At 38.3% G+C, this 16087-nt stretch overlaps 1 protein-coding gene across 4 annotated transcripts in view; it reads left to right on the top strand.

Annotated features, from left to right (window-relative positions):
* The window catches only part of SORCS1 (sortilin related VPS10 domain containing receptor 1), a 308841-nt gene that overhangs the window by 130531 nt on the left and 162223 nt on the right, over positions 1 to 16087 (top strand). For all 4 annotated transcript variants that reach the window (XM_069796931.1, XM_069796930.1, XM_069796929.1 and 1 more), the window contains exon 3: positions 2163 to 2262. In XM_069796931.1, coding sequence (XP_069653032.1) covers positions 2163 to 2262 — 100 coding nt within the window. The remainder of the gene's footprint in view (positions 1 to 2162; positions 2263 to 16087) is intronic.

The raw sequence follows: 16087 nt of genomic DNA, 5'->3' as shown, positions 1-16087 counted from the left end.
GTTGCTTTTATAGACGTTGACAGAAGCACACGCTTCCATCTGTGTATAACGTTACCTGTAAATAAAGCTATGAATGCAAAATAATTGCCTAGAGATTTGAAGGAAGAAATGGCTGGCAATTCTAAGATTACCATTTGCAATAGGCCTTCAGCACCTGTTTGCCTGTGCTGTGGCAGGGTACTGGCTGCTTTTCTTTAACAATTTCAAAGCAAGTTTTATGTGTCAGATTTTCTTCACTCCTATCCCCTTTTGAAGGGTCGCATTTTGAAATCACTGTCACTGATATAAAGAAGAGCTGTGTTACTTCCTTAATACATTTTTTTTTCCTACCTCAGCAGGTCAGATTTAGTCCTTACATTCTTTGCATGTCTTTATCAGCCCAACATCATGAAGGATAGGTTTTGGTTTTTAGGCAGACTGCAACAGAAATATTAATTCTGGGAAGGCCAGGTGGCGAGCTGAACAAAGTAACCAAAGTGAACCAGCAGTCCTTGGCAGGTCTATGTTCAGCATCCTGCTGTGGCTCCCTTCACCGAAACGCTGGAACATCTCTGAAATATTCAGTAACAGAAATAACCATAACAGTATTATTCTTCTCAGTCTGCTGAGGAAATAGCTCAGTTAGTTTATATGTGCTCCTGAGAGAGATGACCTTTGTAAAGGGAAAGATCAATCAGTAGATGAGAATTTGACGTTAATGTTCTAACCAACAAAGGTCATATATGTGCACAGGGGTGCATATGTTTATTGGGGGGAAAGGAAAGAAAAGAAAAAGCTATGGTCATTAACCATAGGTCAATTGTTATAGGATCAGGGCAGGTACATGCAAATGCTTTGATGAAGTTCCTGAATAAAAAGACTTAACTTTAATGCAAATCCACATTTTAGTGTGATGTATCTTAACAGGTAAAACCCCAAGCTGCTACCTTCTTGTTTTATTCATGTACTGATTGCAAAATCTGAAATCTTAGAAGCTGTGGTATGAGTGTAGGTTTGGAACCTCATCCAGAAATTGAACACCCTCCACACACTGCAGCGGGGAGGGGAGAAGAAAAAAAAAAAAATTGTAGACATTAAGTGTCTTAAATACCTTTGTGAATTTAGCCATTGTTTCCCAGATAGGAGAGAACCTGGAAATAACGGGTGCCTAGGCCTTACTTTAGAATGACTGGTTTTGGAGTGATTAGCAGAAGGGAAAATTCATGTTACTGCTTGCAAGTGAAGTTCTATATGGACCCATTTGTACATTTTAAAGACAAGATGCAGACTTACTATCTGCAAGAATATGTTGTACTTTTAAATGTCTCTGTTACCCAGATACATGTCACTTTTCTGTAATTTGTGGATACCAACTATACTGGTTTTGTCTGATTATTTAAATCCCCTGGACATTAGGATGTAATTCAGGCAAGCATGAGCTGCGTAATGAACAAAACCTTTGTTAATAATTGATCTTGGTTCCAGTCACATGTTAAGTGTAGATGTTACAGGAACTCTGCACGGTTGTGTTTGTTCACTTGTTTTGTTCTTCCCCAAGTCAGTGTATCTATAGGCAACCCTCATATCAGAAATATAATATTTTCTCTACTGAATGATGGCTCTTAAAGCAAGAATAAAGCACGTGTCCATGCTCTCTGCTAGTACATGTGAAAAAACCCATATAAATTATAGGTGTAATGCTCATGTACTTAGGTTTTCAAAAGGACATCGATTTTTTTTGCAGAAAACTGAACTCCAATTTCACTGAACAATCAGCTGGAGCAGCTACTTTGGAATATGCTGAGAAAAGACTCTTAAAATGAGTCTAAGCTTGGAGTATACAATGAATTGATAACTTTAGTCTCTTGCTGTCTGCTATTTGGCATTTCTGACAATCATCTTCTATACACAGAATTTAGCATTTCTTATTGTACATGTTTGTTTTAAAATGCTTTGGGAAGATGCTGGTTTAATTTTTCCTAATCTAATTTAAATGCAAATTATAAGTACTCACATGATGCTGTGTGTATATAATTAAGTATCATTATATACTACATGAATCATTCAAAAAGCTCTAGAGAGCCATTCTGCTATGTAAAGCATGACTTCTATTGAAAAGCCGCCAAGTGACTTGTGGTTTTGTGATTAAGTGTTTGTACTTACGAAATCTCTTTGAATTGTAGGTCAACAGATTATGGGACAACATATGAGAAACTGAATGATAAAGTTGGTCTGAAGACTATTTTGAGCTACTTGTATGTTTGTCCAACAAACAAACGTAAGGTAGGTGATAATGTGGTTGGCTCATTTTGACTTTATGATGCAATTTCTGTCCTGATCTCTCCCAGTTTCCTCAGTATCTGTTACTATTTAAATGACCGGAAACTCTCTCTCTCCTTCTGTCTCCCTCCCCTTGAAAAAATATGTAGCTTTACCAAAACATAAGCCAGTTTATACCACCTATACTATCTCCCAGTGTACTTTAGTGAATATACGTTAGCAAAAGATGGCCATCAAATGGATAGGCCTAATAGGTATTGTGCCTTTAATTGTTTGCTTACCTTCTGGATAGTGATGATTTTGTTGTCTGAAAGTGAGAGAGACTCATTAAAATGGCAGAAATACATCTACAGTGGCCAGATTGTATGTAACATTATTTGTCTTTTAAGCAGTCCCAATAGTGAACTGAACAGGATTTGACAAATTCCTGCAGAGAAAATGCCTTCTGAAGCCCAGAAGGTTTTAATCATGCAGGCACCCTACTGACTAACAATTTATAAGAATTTGTAACACTGACATATTCATAAAAGGAATCTGATGCCTTCTTTGAGGTATGTTTTTGACAGAATTTTTGTAATTTGGAGGTATGCAATAGGAACTGATGAAGCACAGTTCATAATGATGATGAAGACTTGTATTCTCACATATGCTAACATACGGATATGCTAGTAGACAATATTGTGTTTAAACACTCTCCTTCACATGCTGTTTAGAAAAGGGTTTAATTCTCATATTTGGTGATAGGCACTCATTACTACTGGTGTTTTGGTGTGAAAACTAAAAAGTAGTTTAAATCATCCTGAAATTACTAGCAGTTTCATTTCAGATTTCCTCATATGTTGGTCCAGAAAAAAAAAGAATGAAAATAAAATCAAAACATGATTAAATAAATGGCAGTGGTGACACCATTGTTCTCTTGACTTATTAGCTGTGAGGTTACAGTGCACATGCATTGGGTGGAGGGCCCAACTCCAGCTCTTTACCAGAGGGAATACGAACCTGGCTAGAGTCGTTTTCTCTCCTTGCTTTCTGTCCTAGTGGACAGTTCGAGTTATTACAGGCAAAACTGAACTGCATCAGCAGAAAACACTAGTGAAAACTCGCCTCTAAAGGAGGCTGTGTATATTTGGGCAGCTGAGGTCACTATGATGCTGTTTTCATTACACTGAAACGTTTATGTATTCTTTAAGACAAACTGTGAAAGGATGAGGGAGCTGTCCTAACCAGAGAGGACAATGTTTAGCTTTGTTCTCTTTTAATTCATGTTTAACTCTTTGTTCAAAAGAAACAGGCACTTCTGGGCACGAGTCATGAATGTAGGTTTTTCTGGAAGACTCTCAGAAAAAAAGAAGTTGACTAACACTTACCTTTGTAATGCCACCTGGTTGATTCTTCATACCTACCTATATTGCTATGATTATCAAGACTAGAAAAAGGTGTAGGGGTGGAGAGATAAATGATCATAATCAAAACTGCCCTGGTTTCAGCTGGGATAGAGTTAATTGCCTTCCTACTAGCTGGTACAGTGCTATGTTTTTGAGCTAGGTATGAGAAGAACGTTGATAACACTGATATTTTCAGTTGTTGCTAAGTAGTGTTTAGACCAAGTCAAGGATTTTTCAGCTTCTCATGTCCAGCCAGCGAGAAAGCTGGAGGGGCACAAGAAGTTGGGACGGGACACAGCCAGGGCAGCTGACCCAAAGTGGCCAATGGGGTATTCCATACCATGTGACGTCACATCTAGTATATAAACTGCGGGGAGTGGGGGCGGGGGGGGATCGCCGCTCGGGGACTAACCGGGCATCAATCAGTGGGTGGTGAGCAATTGCACTGTGCATCATTTGTATATTCCAATCCTTTTATTATTACTGTTGTTATTTTATTAATGTTATCATTATCATAATTAGTTTCTTCTGTTCTATTAAAACATTATTCTCGCAGCCCATGAGTTTTACTTCTTTTCCCAATTTTCACTGGGTGGAGGGGAAGTGATTGAGCGGCTGTGTGGTGCTTAGTTGGTGGCTGGGGTTAAACCACAACAAAAACAAATGAGAAAAAATATGGGTTCAAGTCTCCTGATGAAAGTCAGATTAAATGGTCCCAAATTAGTGGAGAGATGTGATCTCATTGCGGCTGATCCCTGATGAAGATACGAAGCTTTTCACTGGAAGCTAAAGAATGAAATTATCAGATCACACTTAAGGTTTGTAAAGGTAGGTCTACTGGCACAAAGACTGTGTTATGGAGGGTGTACATATATAATCATGCCTGCTGTTTGTTGCAGAGTAATAATACTGTTCTCTAGAACTAAGAAGGGTTTTAGCTGGGCAAAATCCCTTAGCTATTGTGGTGTAGAGAAACCTAAGAAGAAACTAAGGGTTTTGCAAGCATATTAAGCCAACTTAAGTGCAGGCGGGCTCTGAAAATCCTTCACCGCCTCTGGCTGCAGATTCCCACTCCTTTCCTCGCATTGCCACTCTTGATTGTATAGCCATCTGGTGAGCTGGATCGAGGACTAATCTGCCTGAAAACTAATCCCTTTCCAGCTCAAAACCCAAATTGATGAAAGGAAAAAGCTTTCAGGTGGAAGGGTGGAACTGCCTGTTCTGGCAGTAGAATGTACTAAAGTTGGCCTATAATCAATATGGGACAGTGCCAGAGGAAAGCTGCGACACCTGGGATGAAAGGACCTATGTAAGGGTCTAAGATTGAATTTTCTAAAACTTACTTCAGCAGGAGTAGAATTAGGCTTTCAGGGAGAACTTCTGGAGGCCCTGCTTATGCTGTCTATTTCTGTAGAACATCAGGCCATACCTCCAATAAATGGTTAACTTTGGGCATCTAGCTAGTCCTCCGCGATTAAGAGGGCATGGGGGAGAGAGTGTAGAGCTATGTTGTATTTCCACACTAAAAATACTTTCGCAGTGAAAGCAAAAATACTAAAACTCAGGGTCTTTATCATACCTGCTGTGGAGTGAAAAGCAGAAGGAAACATATTTACAAATTTTGCCACCAAGAACATTTTCAGCAAAAACCTATGGATCCTGAGACCTGATCCCCCCGCTCCCCGCAATTCTGATAACACTGTGAGAAACTCTGGTTACTTCGAAAGTTGCATCTTGTTTCGCTAATGTGGGCTGGATGGGTAGCTGCAGACTTTTTTTTTTTTTTTTTTTTTTTTTTTAAATGGACTCAACTACTCTAATATCCACGAATTTTATAACATTCATACAGTTCATGTGAAGGCTTTATACACTGCTGCAGTTAATACTGGGCAAATGCTAACAGCGTGTTTTCCCTAAATATTTGTTATATGTGATAAGTGATTTTTCTGACTGCACCTGCAGCCTTCAATGTTCTTTGTTCTGCAAGGCATTCCTTAGCAGAGAGAAAAGGCCTCTTCAGTAGTGGAAAAGAAATGGTCCATTTTTTATCTTGAAGCTATTGGACGAGAGACCTTGCTACAAGAGTGATTCATTAGTGGGGCCAGTATGTGCTTAACTTACTGAAGCTGCCTTCTTTCGAAAAAAAATCCTTTTAGCACATGCTTAACTTTTAGGAATAGTCCTGTTGAAACAGAAGGTAAATGTTGAACTTTGCTGATTCAAGACTGATTGCTTCTAATGAAAATAACAAGTGTATCCTGTATATAGTCTTGTCTGTTCCTTGCAAAGCAGAGCAGTTGGAACAATGAAGTGTAGAATGCATGTAACTGGATTTATTCAAATAATTAATAGATTTGTTCATGAATTTCTGATGATTTTCACATTCTGGAAAAGAACAAACAGCAACATGTGTTGAATAAATTGTTTGTTATAACTTATTTGCTCTTCTCCATCTAGAAAAAAAAAAATGTATCTGTAAATACACAGGATTTGCAGAGCTTCCCACAGTCTGTGAATGCCAATTTCTTTCTAAAAGCTTCCGACTTCCAATTCTTGTCTTTTTATTGAACAAAATTAAATCCTTTGACCAGACATTTCAGGCAATGTTGTATGACAAAAGGGTGCTTTGAAAATAAAAATGAGAACAAAGTCAACTGTTATTTACAATTTAAACTGATGACCTATTGCAGTTGCTTGGTATTTTTCTGAATTACAGTATTTTCTTAAGGAAATTACAGAAAATGGTGAGTAACATAGCGATGTATAACCGCTGGCAGTAAGAGAGGTGGAAACCCTGTTTTTCTGTATTCTCTCCTTTCACTGAATTACTCTACTACCTGGTGGTATGACTGATGACACAGATCAGGGGAAAAAAAAATTGTAACGCATGGATCTTGCCAAAGAGAAAAAGCCTGTTTGACTATTTGTCAACAAGTCTCTGGAAGAGAGAATCCCCAATGTGCAGTAAATCCCTAGGCTTAGGTATGTCAACATTGGTTTATTTGTTAGGTTCATAGAGCCTTTTGTGAGGGGAAATAAAATTATTTAAATGCTTCTACATGAAGAAATAGTGTTTGGGAATAATGCACTGGTGGGTTAAAACTTAAACTAAAATAGAAATCCAAGCTGATATCTTGAAAATCCATTTTTGCAAAAGTTTGTCATTCACTTTCCCAGAAACTCACACGCACTGTTTTATGGTGTTTCTTTATAAAAGACTTTCAGATAGGTTGTTTTTAAGCATTGCATGGAAGATCGTAGACCCATGCAAATGACAAGTGAATGAGTGGTGGTGGGGACTCTACAATTGGTTTAACTAGAGGTTTTCTTTGACTCAAGAAGTGCTGCTGGCTAATTTAGACACTGTATCCTTGTACAAAGCACACTGTGTTCTTTGCAAAGAGCCAGTTTGTGCAGCCCATTCCTTCTTTCTACTTTCAAACCCCTTGTATCTGTGTATCTCCAGTTAATTAATAAAATGCTGGGTGATAGTATCTGCCAGCAACATTTATGCTATTAATAGGACTAGTGCACCAGATATTTCCTGTGGGTTTGAATTTTTGTTAGGGTTTTTTTTTTGTTTTATTTTCTTTCTCCCTTTTTGTCTGCAAGCCTGCCTTGAATTTTCCCTTTATTCCTCCAACTGTTCAGATTTTAATTGCTGTGAGGTACAGTGTCCTCTTTTCTTTCTCTCTAAAGATGAATGGATTACAGATGCCTTCCTCTTCTTTTATATTTAGTGGTCACTATTAGCACCTTTATCACAGCGTGTTAAGCACTGTCCTGGTGTGTGTGTAGCTCCAAGATAGCAGATATTTATTGTAAATATAACTGCATGGATTTCAATGCTGTCTAGATCCTTAACTACTTCAAATTCACTTCTATTAATGAGTTTTAAATGAAAGGAATGGCGGCGCAGCCTTCTGTTCTTTCTGGTATTGGGTAGTGGTGGTGGAAAGCATAGTTGGCAAATGTTTCTATCAGTCAAGACAGAAGAAGATTCACCCTTATTAGCTGAAATGGGAATGATTGAGTACTACTTTGTATCCTGCGGTATTAGAGGAGTTAATTTGCTTCGATGAGGTTCTGGTTTTGGAATGTAAACTGCCCAGTTGTATAAAGGGTAAGATCCAGAACTGCATACTTTACGCTGGCCTTTGCACCTGCTCTCCTCAGAGTTGGGGAAAACGTCTGTAGATATGGACAGTTCCACCTGACATTGCTGTTTCTCTAGAAGCTGCTACCCTCAGCTGCTAAAATCAGACTGGGAACGCTTCTAAAAATCTTCTCTCTGACCTGTCTTGCCATGGAAGCTTTCAGAAGTCTGACGTGATGACAGGTCTTGATTTTTTTTTAGTCAAGGAAAACCAGTTATTTCCAGTGGTGTCCTGCTTGTAGGCCTCTACAAATCTTAGTGTGAAGACTATCAGTTTATATGGGAGAGGTTAGAGCTCAGCAGAGCTCTAAGCACACCTCACTGTAGACTGAGCCAGATCCTGGGCCTGTCAAGGGATGGCATCCTTAGCAAATTAGGCACAGTGGGAGACCCAGGGTCTATGGTCGATCAGTCATGCCAATAGCCTAAAGTGCTATTGCAGTCCACTCTTGCAGAGATAAAATAAATTATTCTGTTGCTCTCTTCATTTGGAAGGAAAGGTCCTTGTTAGCTGCAGGCTGTGAGTGCAGCCCTCAAAGAGACAGTCATAAGATACCAAAAAGGCATTGTCTCACAGGTGTGAATGGTGGTGTGGTGTTGGTTTTTGTTTTGTTTTGGTTTTTAAATGATGTAGCTAGTGTCTAGGAGATTTCAAGGAGATGTCTAATGAAAGCCTTTTCTTACCTTTTGAAAGGCAGGAACCACCTTGTACTGAAGTGTTTTGCAGATTGAAACATAAATTTCATCAAATGAAAATGTCTGTTTGAATTAAACCCCCATATAGCATAGGAAGGTATATGAAGAAGCCCCCAGATTTGTTTTAAATGTCTCCTATGCTATGACCCCAGGTAATGATTCTTCATAGCCCCATCTTTTACTTCAGAGAGAATATTTGGGAGGGAGGGAGTCAAGAGAATGTGGGGTGGGATTCATCCACTGGTTTTGCTGATCTGATAGGCAGTTTGGGGTAGATAGCACTACACATGCCTTTTCTCTAATGGTCTTCCAGTGCAAGAACATAGGGGTTCTTTCTCACTTGTATGTTTTCTCTAAATACACTGGTCTAAATTTGCTTCATTCAGCAGTTTTGGCTTAAGATTTCACCTCCTGATCAGAAAAGACTTGAAATCCTGAACCTACAAGGATCAGAATTATTATCTTGGACTGCAGGGGTGCTTCAATGGACTTCTGATAGCACTATACACGTGTAAACAGTTCACTACCCACAGGAGGAGGGATGTCTCACTGCTCAAATTAAGAAATTTTTCATTTTCTGAAGTTCAGCAATAATGATGTAGTAACTCTACTGCTATTACAAGCCACTATGGGTGGTGACTGGAAAGTCCTTTATCCTTATAATACATATATTACAATTTTCACTTCTGCTTGTAATATCTTTATATTCAAGACCAATGCTTTTACCTGTGTACCACATAATCAAGAATAGACTTGATTTCTATTTCAGAAGACTGTCTTTTCTGCCCCCCACTCCATATGAAAGCAAGGATAAAGCCAAATTTTTTTTTTATTAGTTTAGAAAAACAGATTGTTCCTCATATCTTTTGGATATGATCTAACAGAGCTGTAGTTTGGTAGAGTTTTGCTGGAGTCAATAAAGACCTGTAAAACGTCAGCAACTGAAGAGCTGGTGCTGTATTGTTCATCTGTAATACTGAGTTAATGGGAAACCAATAATTAACAAGCATTTGGTCTGTGTTAACAAAGTGAAGGCAGAGTCTCATCTTTGAAAGTGAATATATCTACTTTTGAAGTGTCTGGCAGCATTCACTACCAAACTTCCTGATTCATGGCTATAGTATATGACAGCTCTCACAATAGCCATTACACGCAAAGCCCTTGCCATTTTTCTACATCCATATCTCTTCTTGGATATGAAGTGAAATCAAAGCCCATTTATTCTGCTGCTGCTCTTGTAAGCCTATCAAAAATAGTGGCAGTTTTGACATTTTCCCACTCAAAGTAGTACTACAGTATGCCGTTGTATCTCACAGAAGTCTCCAAGGGCACACTGAGTGTTAAAACTAATGATGGGGAAGTATGAGCCATGGAATTCAGCTTTAGAGCCAAGATTCACCCAGGCTGAGGAGGGTTTCAAAGGTGTTCTTTCCATTCTGACTCTGACCCCTGTTTTCTACAAACTGGACAGTTAAAATTTATGCAAGATGATACCTTGTTAAATATCCTTCAATTCGTTTACCCCTTTTTAATTCCTCAGTGATTTACCAAATATTCTGGAACAGATGATATCCCTTTTGGCAAGGGATGATATATGCCAGCAGCTTAGAGAGCAGAGGAGTGATATGTTGTTAGTTGCAGCCTAAATGCAGACGGCTGGGATTGATGGTAGCGCAAGAATGTTTCTAACTACAGAGCAGACCTGTCTTATTGTCAAACTTGTAGCTCCATCCATTTCTGTAAGACAGGCTTTTTAAACCAGGAAAAAAGCCAGTTGCCATAATATTGATCCCCCCCCCCCTCCCCTCGCTATGAAAAACTAGCCCCAAGCAGTTGAAAATCAGCTTGTTCAGTGTCCCATGAAGTTGGACTAAAAATATGTACAGCAGGGTTTTTTTCATTTACTTTCCGGATTTTGAGCCATTAAAGATACATACCTACATCTCACTTTTATATCATTTCACTGCTCTGTTGTGGTAGGAACATACTTCTTTGGTCATGAAATGTAGAAATTGTTTTGTTACTATATGACTTCAGAAGTTGGCCTTAAAGGGAAAAATAGCACGATACTAGGGCATAACCATACGATGGCTGGTTTGTTGGGGCCTGGAACTGATAACGTAAAAAATAACAAATGTATGAATATTGCCTGTAGAAGCTCTGAACTCAACCCTCCCTTACCAGGCCTGCAACAAAGTCATACGTAGTATCTCTTAATTAGCAGGGAGTGTAATCTGTAGGGTATGTTTTCCAGCAGATTGTAATTGCTCGCTCCTTCTGTAGTCTAGATATGTTATTATGAAGAAATGAATGACTAAATGACAGGATACTTGAATGTTATACCGTCTGTCTAGCTGTACTTGGAGTACAAGGAGAAGAAAGTGAAGAAAAATAAGAAAAATATTCTTGATTATGAAACTTCTGACAGATAAATGCTGGTAAATGCAAAGAGAGGTGAGTGGTGGCAAAGATTAATGGATGTAATTAGAAAGTTGTCTACTACTAAGAAAATGTTGAATTTGACTTGTATGCAGATAGCATGAGAATTAGAGACCAAAAAGTGATGAGTTGATATACCATACCGAGAATAACAGGTCATTGTGGAAGCATCCAAACTTCTCAGAGAAAATGGGAATAATTCAGTGTCTGGTATGGAAAAGACATTGCAAAAAACATAAATGAGCTTTTTCCTTTTAGTGCTACTAAGTGAAACGTTTAGGTTTCGTGTTGCAGGGACAGAGAGAGATTTCCCAGAGCCAGAAGAGGGGGAAAAAAAATCAAGTCAAAGATAAAACAGAATTCAAGGGTCAAAACTTACTGAAAATAAGGCGCTATAGTCCATATTTTTGTCTCTTGAGTCTTTTGATTCCCATCTCTCCACCTTTTTCTCATTAGTAGCAAAAAAAGGAATTAAAACATTTAGAAGGGGCATATAGCTTGGAAAGCAAGGAGAATACAATGCCTACTACAACTTGGAGAATAATGTCATAGAGAGGCTGGGGGTAGGAACACACAGAATTATTCTTCTGTTTACCATGACTTGGCTTTCACATGGGTACAGGTCTCCCACAAATTTGGACAAACCCAGTTTTCCTGTGGAGGAGTCTCTTCTACCATGTTCAGAAGTACTGAATTGTGGTCAGTGGTTCTTTAAAGGTAGGATAAAAGTAGGATTTTTTTAGGGATAAGTGACAGCAAAGGAGAGAAAGCTATTGAGGAAGTGTAGCAGTGATAATGGCAATAATTGGAGGCAGTGTAGAGAGATTGACATTAACTGGATAGACCAAATTATGTTCATAAAGAAGTATCAGAGGAGTTCTTGCTGTGTATTCTGATACAATGGATCAAGCTGTAGACCACTGTTTCCCAAGCATTTTATCATTGATAGGGGAGGGTAGTCAGACCATGGTGAATGTTCAGGGCACACTTGTACCTTCACAGTGTTTTTGTGTATGTTTGCTAAGAAGGACATCTGAGGATTTGAGAGAAATACTTGATAGTAAATTTTGAGTATGGCCAACTGTTCCAATAATTTTGGGAATGAATACATTGTTTTGTTGCTTTTTCTTAAGCTGCAAGTGCAGTTAAAAAACTGGAGGTGGTGGAGTAGTTTCAAAAGATAAGAAACATGTAAATTAACACATTACTTGACAAGAAAGAATCAAATTTACAAAGTGTTCTATTGCATGTAGAACATTATGAATAATGGATTTTGCTATTTAGAGAAAGAAAAATTTTGTTGATTGAAAGCACTTTTTCCTATTCAAACTTTTTTTTTTTTTCTGCTGAGGTCATCCAAGGCTTTTCTGTCTTGAAGAGATTCATGTTAAATTGACAATATTTTGGGGGTGAAAAGCTAAAATAATTTTGTTTTGAAATATTTCCACTTTTAAATTCTTAAGAGTTTTACCAAGATAATTCCTACTGAAAACAATGGAACTTAATAATGATACTTAAATTACATTCTTAATCACTTTACTGATTCTTTTGTTGTTAAAAGTCTGCCCTTAACAGTTTCAATACAGTAAAATGCTGAATTCTCTGTATTAAGGTCTCTGTATGCCTCTGCGTACACAAAAAACCTGTTCACAGTCTCCAGTCATATACCTAATTCCTTCATCAGAGGAAATAAGGAGAATTAGAATGGAATTCAGTGAACAGCAAATGGCAATTGAAAAAGGAGAGGAGAATGATACTAGAAGTTTAAGTAATTTACAATAGCTGAGCAATTTAGATGGAGCAAGAACTTTCAGACATTAGTCCCTTGGGAGGACAATCTTCAGGAATATGTGCAAAGAAACATGAGAATACACTGTGATCTGGTCCTTGCATCCCAAATTCCCTATGTGCAGGCATTTCTCAGGGTTTTGTCTCTCCTGCTGAATGATGAGATGCTTAAGTGCTGGTATCAATATTTTTTTTCCACACAGACCAAAGATACAGATAGAAACCAACGGGATATATTCTGCATGAAACTGCACAGTTAACAACAGAACCTGCCTCATTTTTTGATAACTAGTCTTGCTCCAAAATTAGGATGTGTATCTTCAGCAGACAAGATTTAAAAAAACCCACCTTTCCCTGTTTTAGGGCTCCTTTGCACAGGAAATTGCATGAAGATTGAATGTTATTTTGTTGTGTTGGTTTTTTTCAGCCAGAATATGTTTTAGAGGATTTAGCCTTGAGCACGTGGTGCGGATGTTGGGCTCTGTCTATTTGCTCATAGGTTCAACACTTCGTGAACTCTACTCTCAAGCAAGTTGTCTACTCTGGATGTAGCTTTCTCATGAAGACAATCCACTGGAAGTTGTTCCTTAATAATAGGCATGGCAATGGGCTTACAGCTGTTCCTGGATATTATGCAGGACTAAGAACTTAATATCATATTATTGTGACTCATCCTTCTGCATCAAGCCCAAGTTTCTTCTGTCCTGTTTATAAGTGAACTTTGGAGATAGATTTTTTTTTTTTTTTTTTTCCTTCATGTCTGAGCAGCACCTGTTCCTTTGGGTTCTGGTGCACAACTTGCCTCCCATTTATTACTATTACTAATGGTAAATAATGAATGCGATAGCATAGCAAACCTGAAGGACAGTAGTCTATGCTTAGCTTTTGGCACTTAGGGAAGAAATGCAAACACATCCATATGCCCTCTCTATTGTAATGTTGTTCAGCTCCCAGAAAGTAAAGAACAGTTGCAGATGAACCAAAGGCAGCCAGATAGTATCAACTGGGGAAGAAAGTGTAACAGTTTGTCTACATCTTGTGACCCTCGGTCATTTATGGATTTTGTGTTGATAGGTACTTGAGAAGAAACATTGTCAGTCCTAGTTTATGAATGAGATCAAATGTATGTTTTGCTAAGGTCAGAAAATAATCAGCTGCAAAGACAGGAACTGAACACAGGATTTTGGTTGAAATCCTAGCCACAAAATCATCTTTTCTCCTAATTCATGTAATTCTGGAAGATATGACCTCCTTTTATACCATTCCTTTCTGGCAGGGAATCCCAAACTGCATCCATCCCATTCATGCAAGTTTGTACCCTTCATTTGTATTGCTAGAAAAAAATAAATCTTTTCAACACAAAAAAACCTGCAGAAAGGAAAGAAGGAAACATTATCCAAAGCCTGTTTGGGAGAAGAGTAGTACTAGGCCATTGCAGAGGGATAGAGGAAGCTTAAATCAGTCATCCAATGTAGCACTGGGCAAAGTTCACAAATCGTCTGCTGTCCCAGCCCCCTGTGTGTCTAACACCAGTGTGACTGCAATATTCCTTTTTTATCTTGAAAATAAATACATTTCTCCCACACCTTTTGAAACATCTGGCATTTCGAACCTTGGAGCTGAGAGCTATCTTCCAAGTCATGTCCTTTGTTAAAGTGTTTCACCATTCTCTTTTTTGTAATACCTCTACCAGCAAAACTCTTCCATATGTTCCAGGATGCCAAACCTTGCCCTTTGCTACTGTTTCAAGTGCGTTACTGACATTTACAAGCTCTCACAGGAGCATTCGGTCAATTACCACCAAAGACTCCCATTGTTCCAAGGAGACTGACCTTTCCCCTTGGGCACCAATTAAAATCTATTACTTTTATTCCCATAGTGCTTGCTGTAATTGGAGCTTCAGCTCTTTGCCAGGTAGAATTTGTTGTATTTTCATCTCCTTTTCTCTATTACTGAAACTTTGCTAAAGATAGCAAAAGTGAAAATTCCAAAACATACGTATATACTTTGGGGAAAACAACATGATTTTAATAAAACTTTTAAATCAATCTCTCTTTCACTTATCAGGAGTATAAGAAAAATCTGAGTGAAAGAATAGATATGTTTCATATGATGGCATGGCTTACTTGCTTCCTCTTTTTGATTTCTTCCTTCCACTAATGTGCTGCAGTTATTCTACAGCAGAGATTTGCCAGCAACTGAAGAACAAACATGCTGTGGGCCTTGCTAGTACTTAACTACTGCGCTCTGAAAGTTGAGGGGAGAAAGGTGGAAAGCTCTGTACCTGTCAAGTGTCTTGAGCCTCAAGGCCTGTCCTTTCTTGTAATACAAACCACTAGAAACTTAAGACTGTAAATACTGTATTACTAGCAGCAAAACTGCATATTGTGGTTAAAATTCTTGCTGTAAAATTATACTTTCATGCTCATTAAGTCTTTTCACTAACTTATGTTTCCTCTTTTAGTTGGAATTTGTAAGGGTAGAAACAACTGCTGATTGAGTATGGAGGGTTTTTTTCCTCTATTGAAGATGTCTGGAGAGCCAGACGTTTGTCAGACTATGTTTTTTGTGAAAAATCAGGATTTTGAAAAATGTGTTCGGGTGTCTGCTTTTTGCCATCTCTTCATGTTTGGGATCTTTGAGGTTGTATGAAAACTTTGTATGTTCAACCTACTGCCAAACCCTCAACACTTCTTAAGGATAAAGTTATATGTTATCTTGATATTTATCACAGAAGGCAATTCAGTTTTAAGACCAGCATAGTATACAGGCTTATGGTATAGATGGTTGGGCATAAAACAGACATCAGTAAGTTCTCCAGAGCCTTCTAAATTTTTATGATGATGAAGAAATCTGAAAAATCTAGTGTCTATCAGTTTGCACAAGTCTAATTACAAGAGAATTTGACTTGCTTAGAAAACAGCCATGTTGTGTATAAGCTAGTATAATACCTGCAAGTATCTCCTCCTCTGATAAATATAGAGCAAATTCTGGTTCCTTTTGCTTCCTGTTTTCGGTATAAGGCAGTCTGTTTTGGTTGCTTACTCACTTGTTTTGCTCAAGTCTTTTAAGATTCTACTAAGTTAGTGGACCATACTTCGACATTTTTGTGCAGAAGGATTTCCATGCCTTCATGTCCAAGTCAAATAATCATCAAGACCTTCATTTACTAGCTGGCATCAAATAAATTTACACTTGGTGACTTAGATAAGTCACAGGTGGTTCTAGGAGTGTGTGTGGGTAGGACCAAGAATTAATTTTTACTTCACCTACAAAACTCTGTGTGGTACTGTCGCGGTTTAACCCCAGCCAGCAACTAAGCACCATGCAGCTGCTTACTCACTCCCCCCACCCCAGTGGGACG

This window comes from Haliaeetus albicilla, chromosome 11 (assembly GCF_947461875.1).
Source record: "Haliaeetus albicilla chromosome 11, bHalAlb1.1, whole genome shotgun sequence".
Classification (NCBI taxonomy): Eukaryota; Metazoa; Chordata; class Aves; order Accipitriformes; family Accipitridae; genus Haliaeetus; species Haliaeetus albicilla.
The sequence above is the reverse complement of the archived record's forward strand: the minus strand, read 5'-3'. Positions and strand labels throughout refer to the sequence as shown.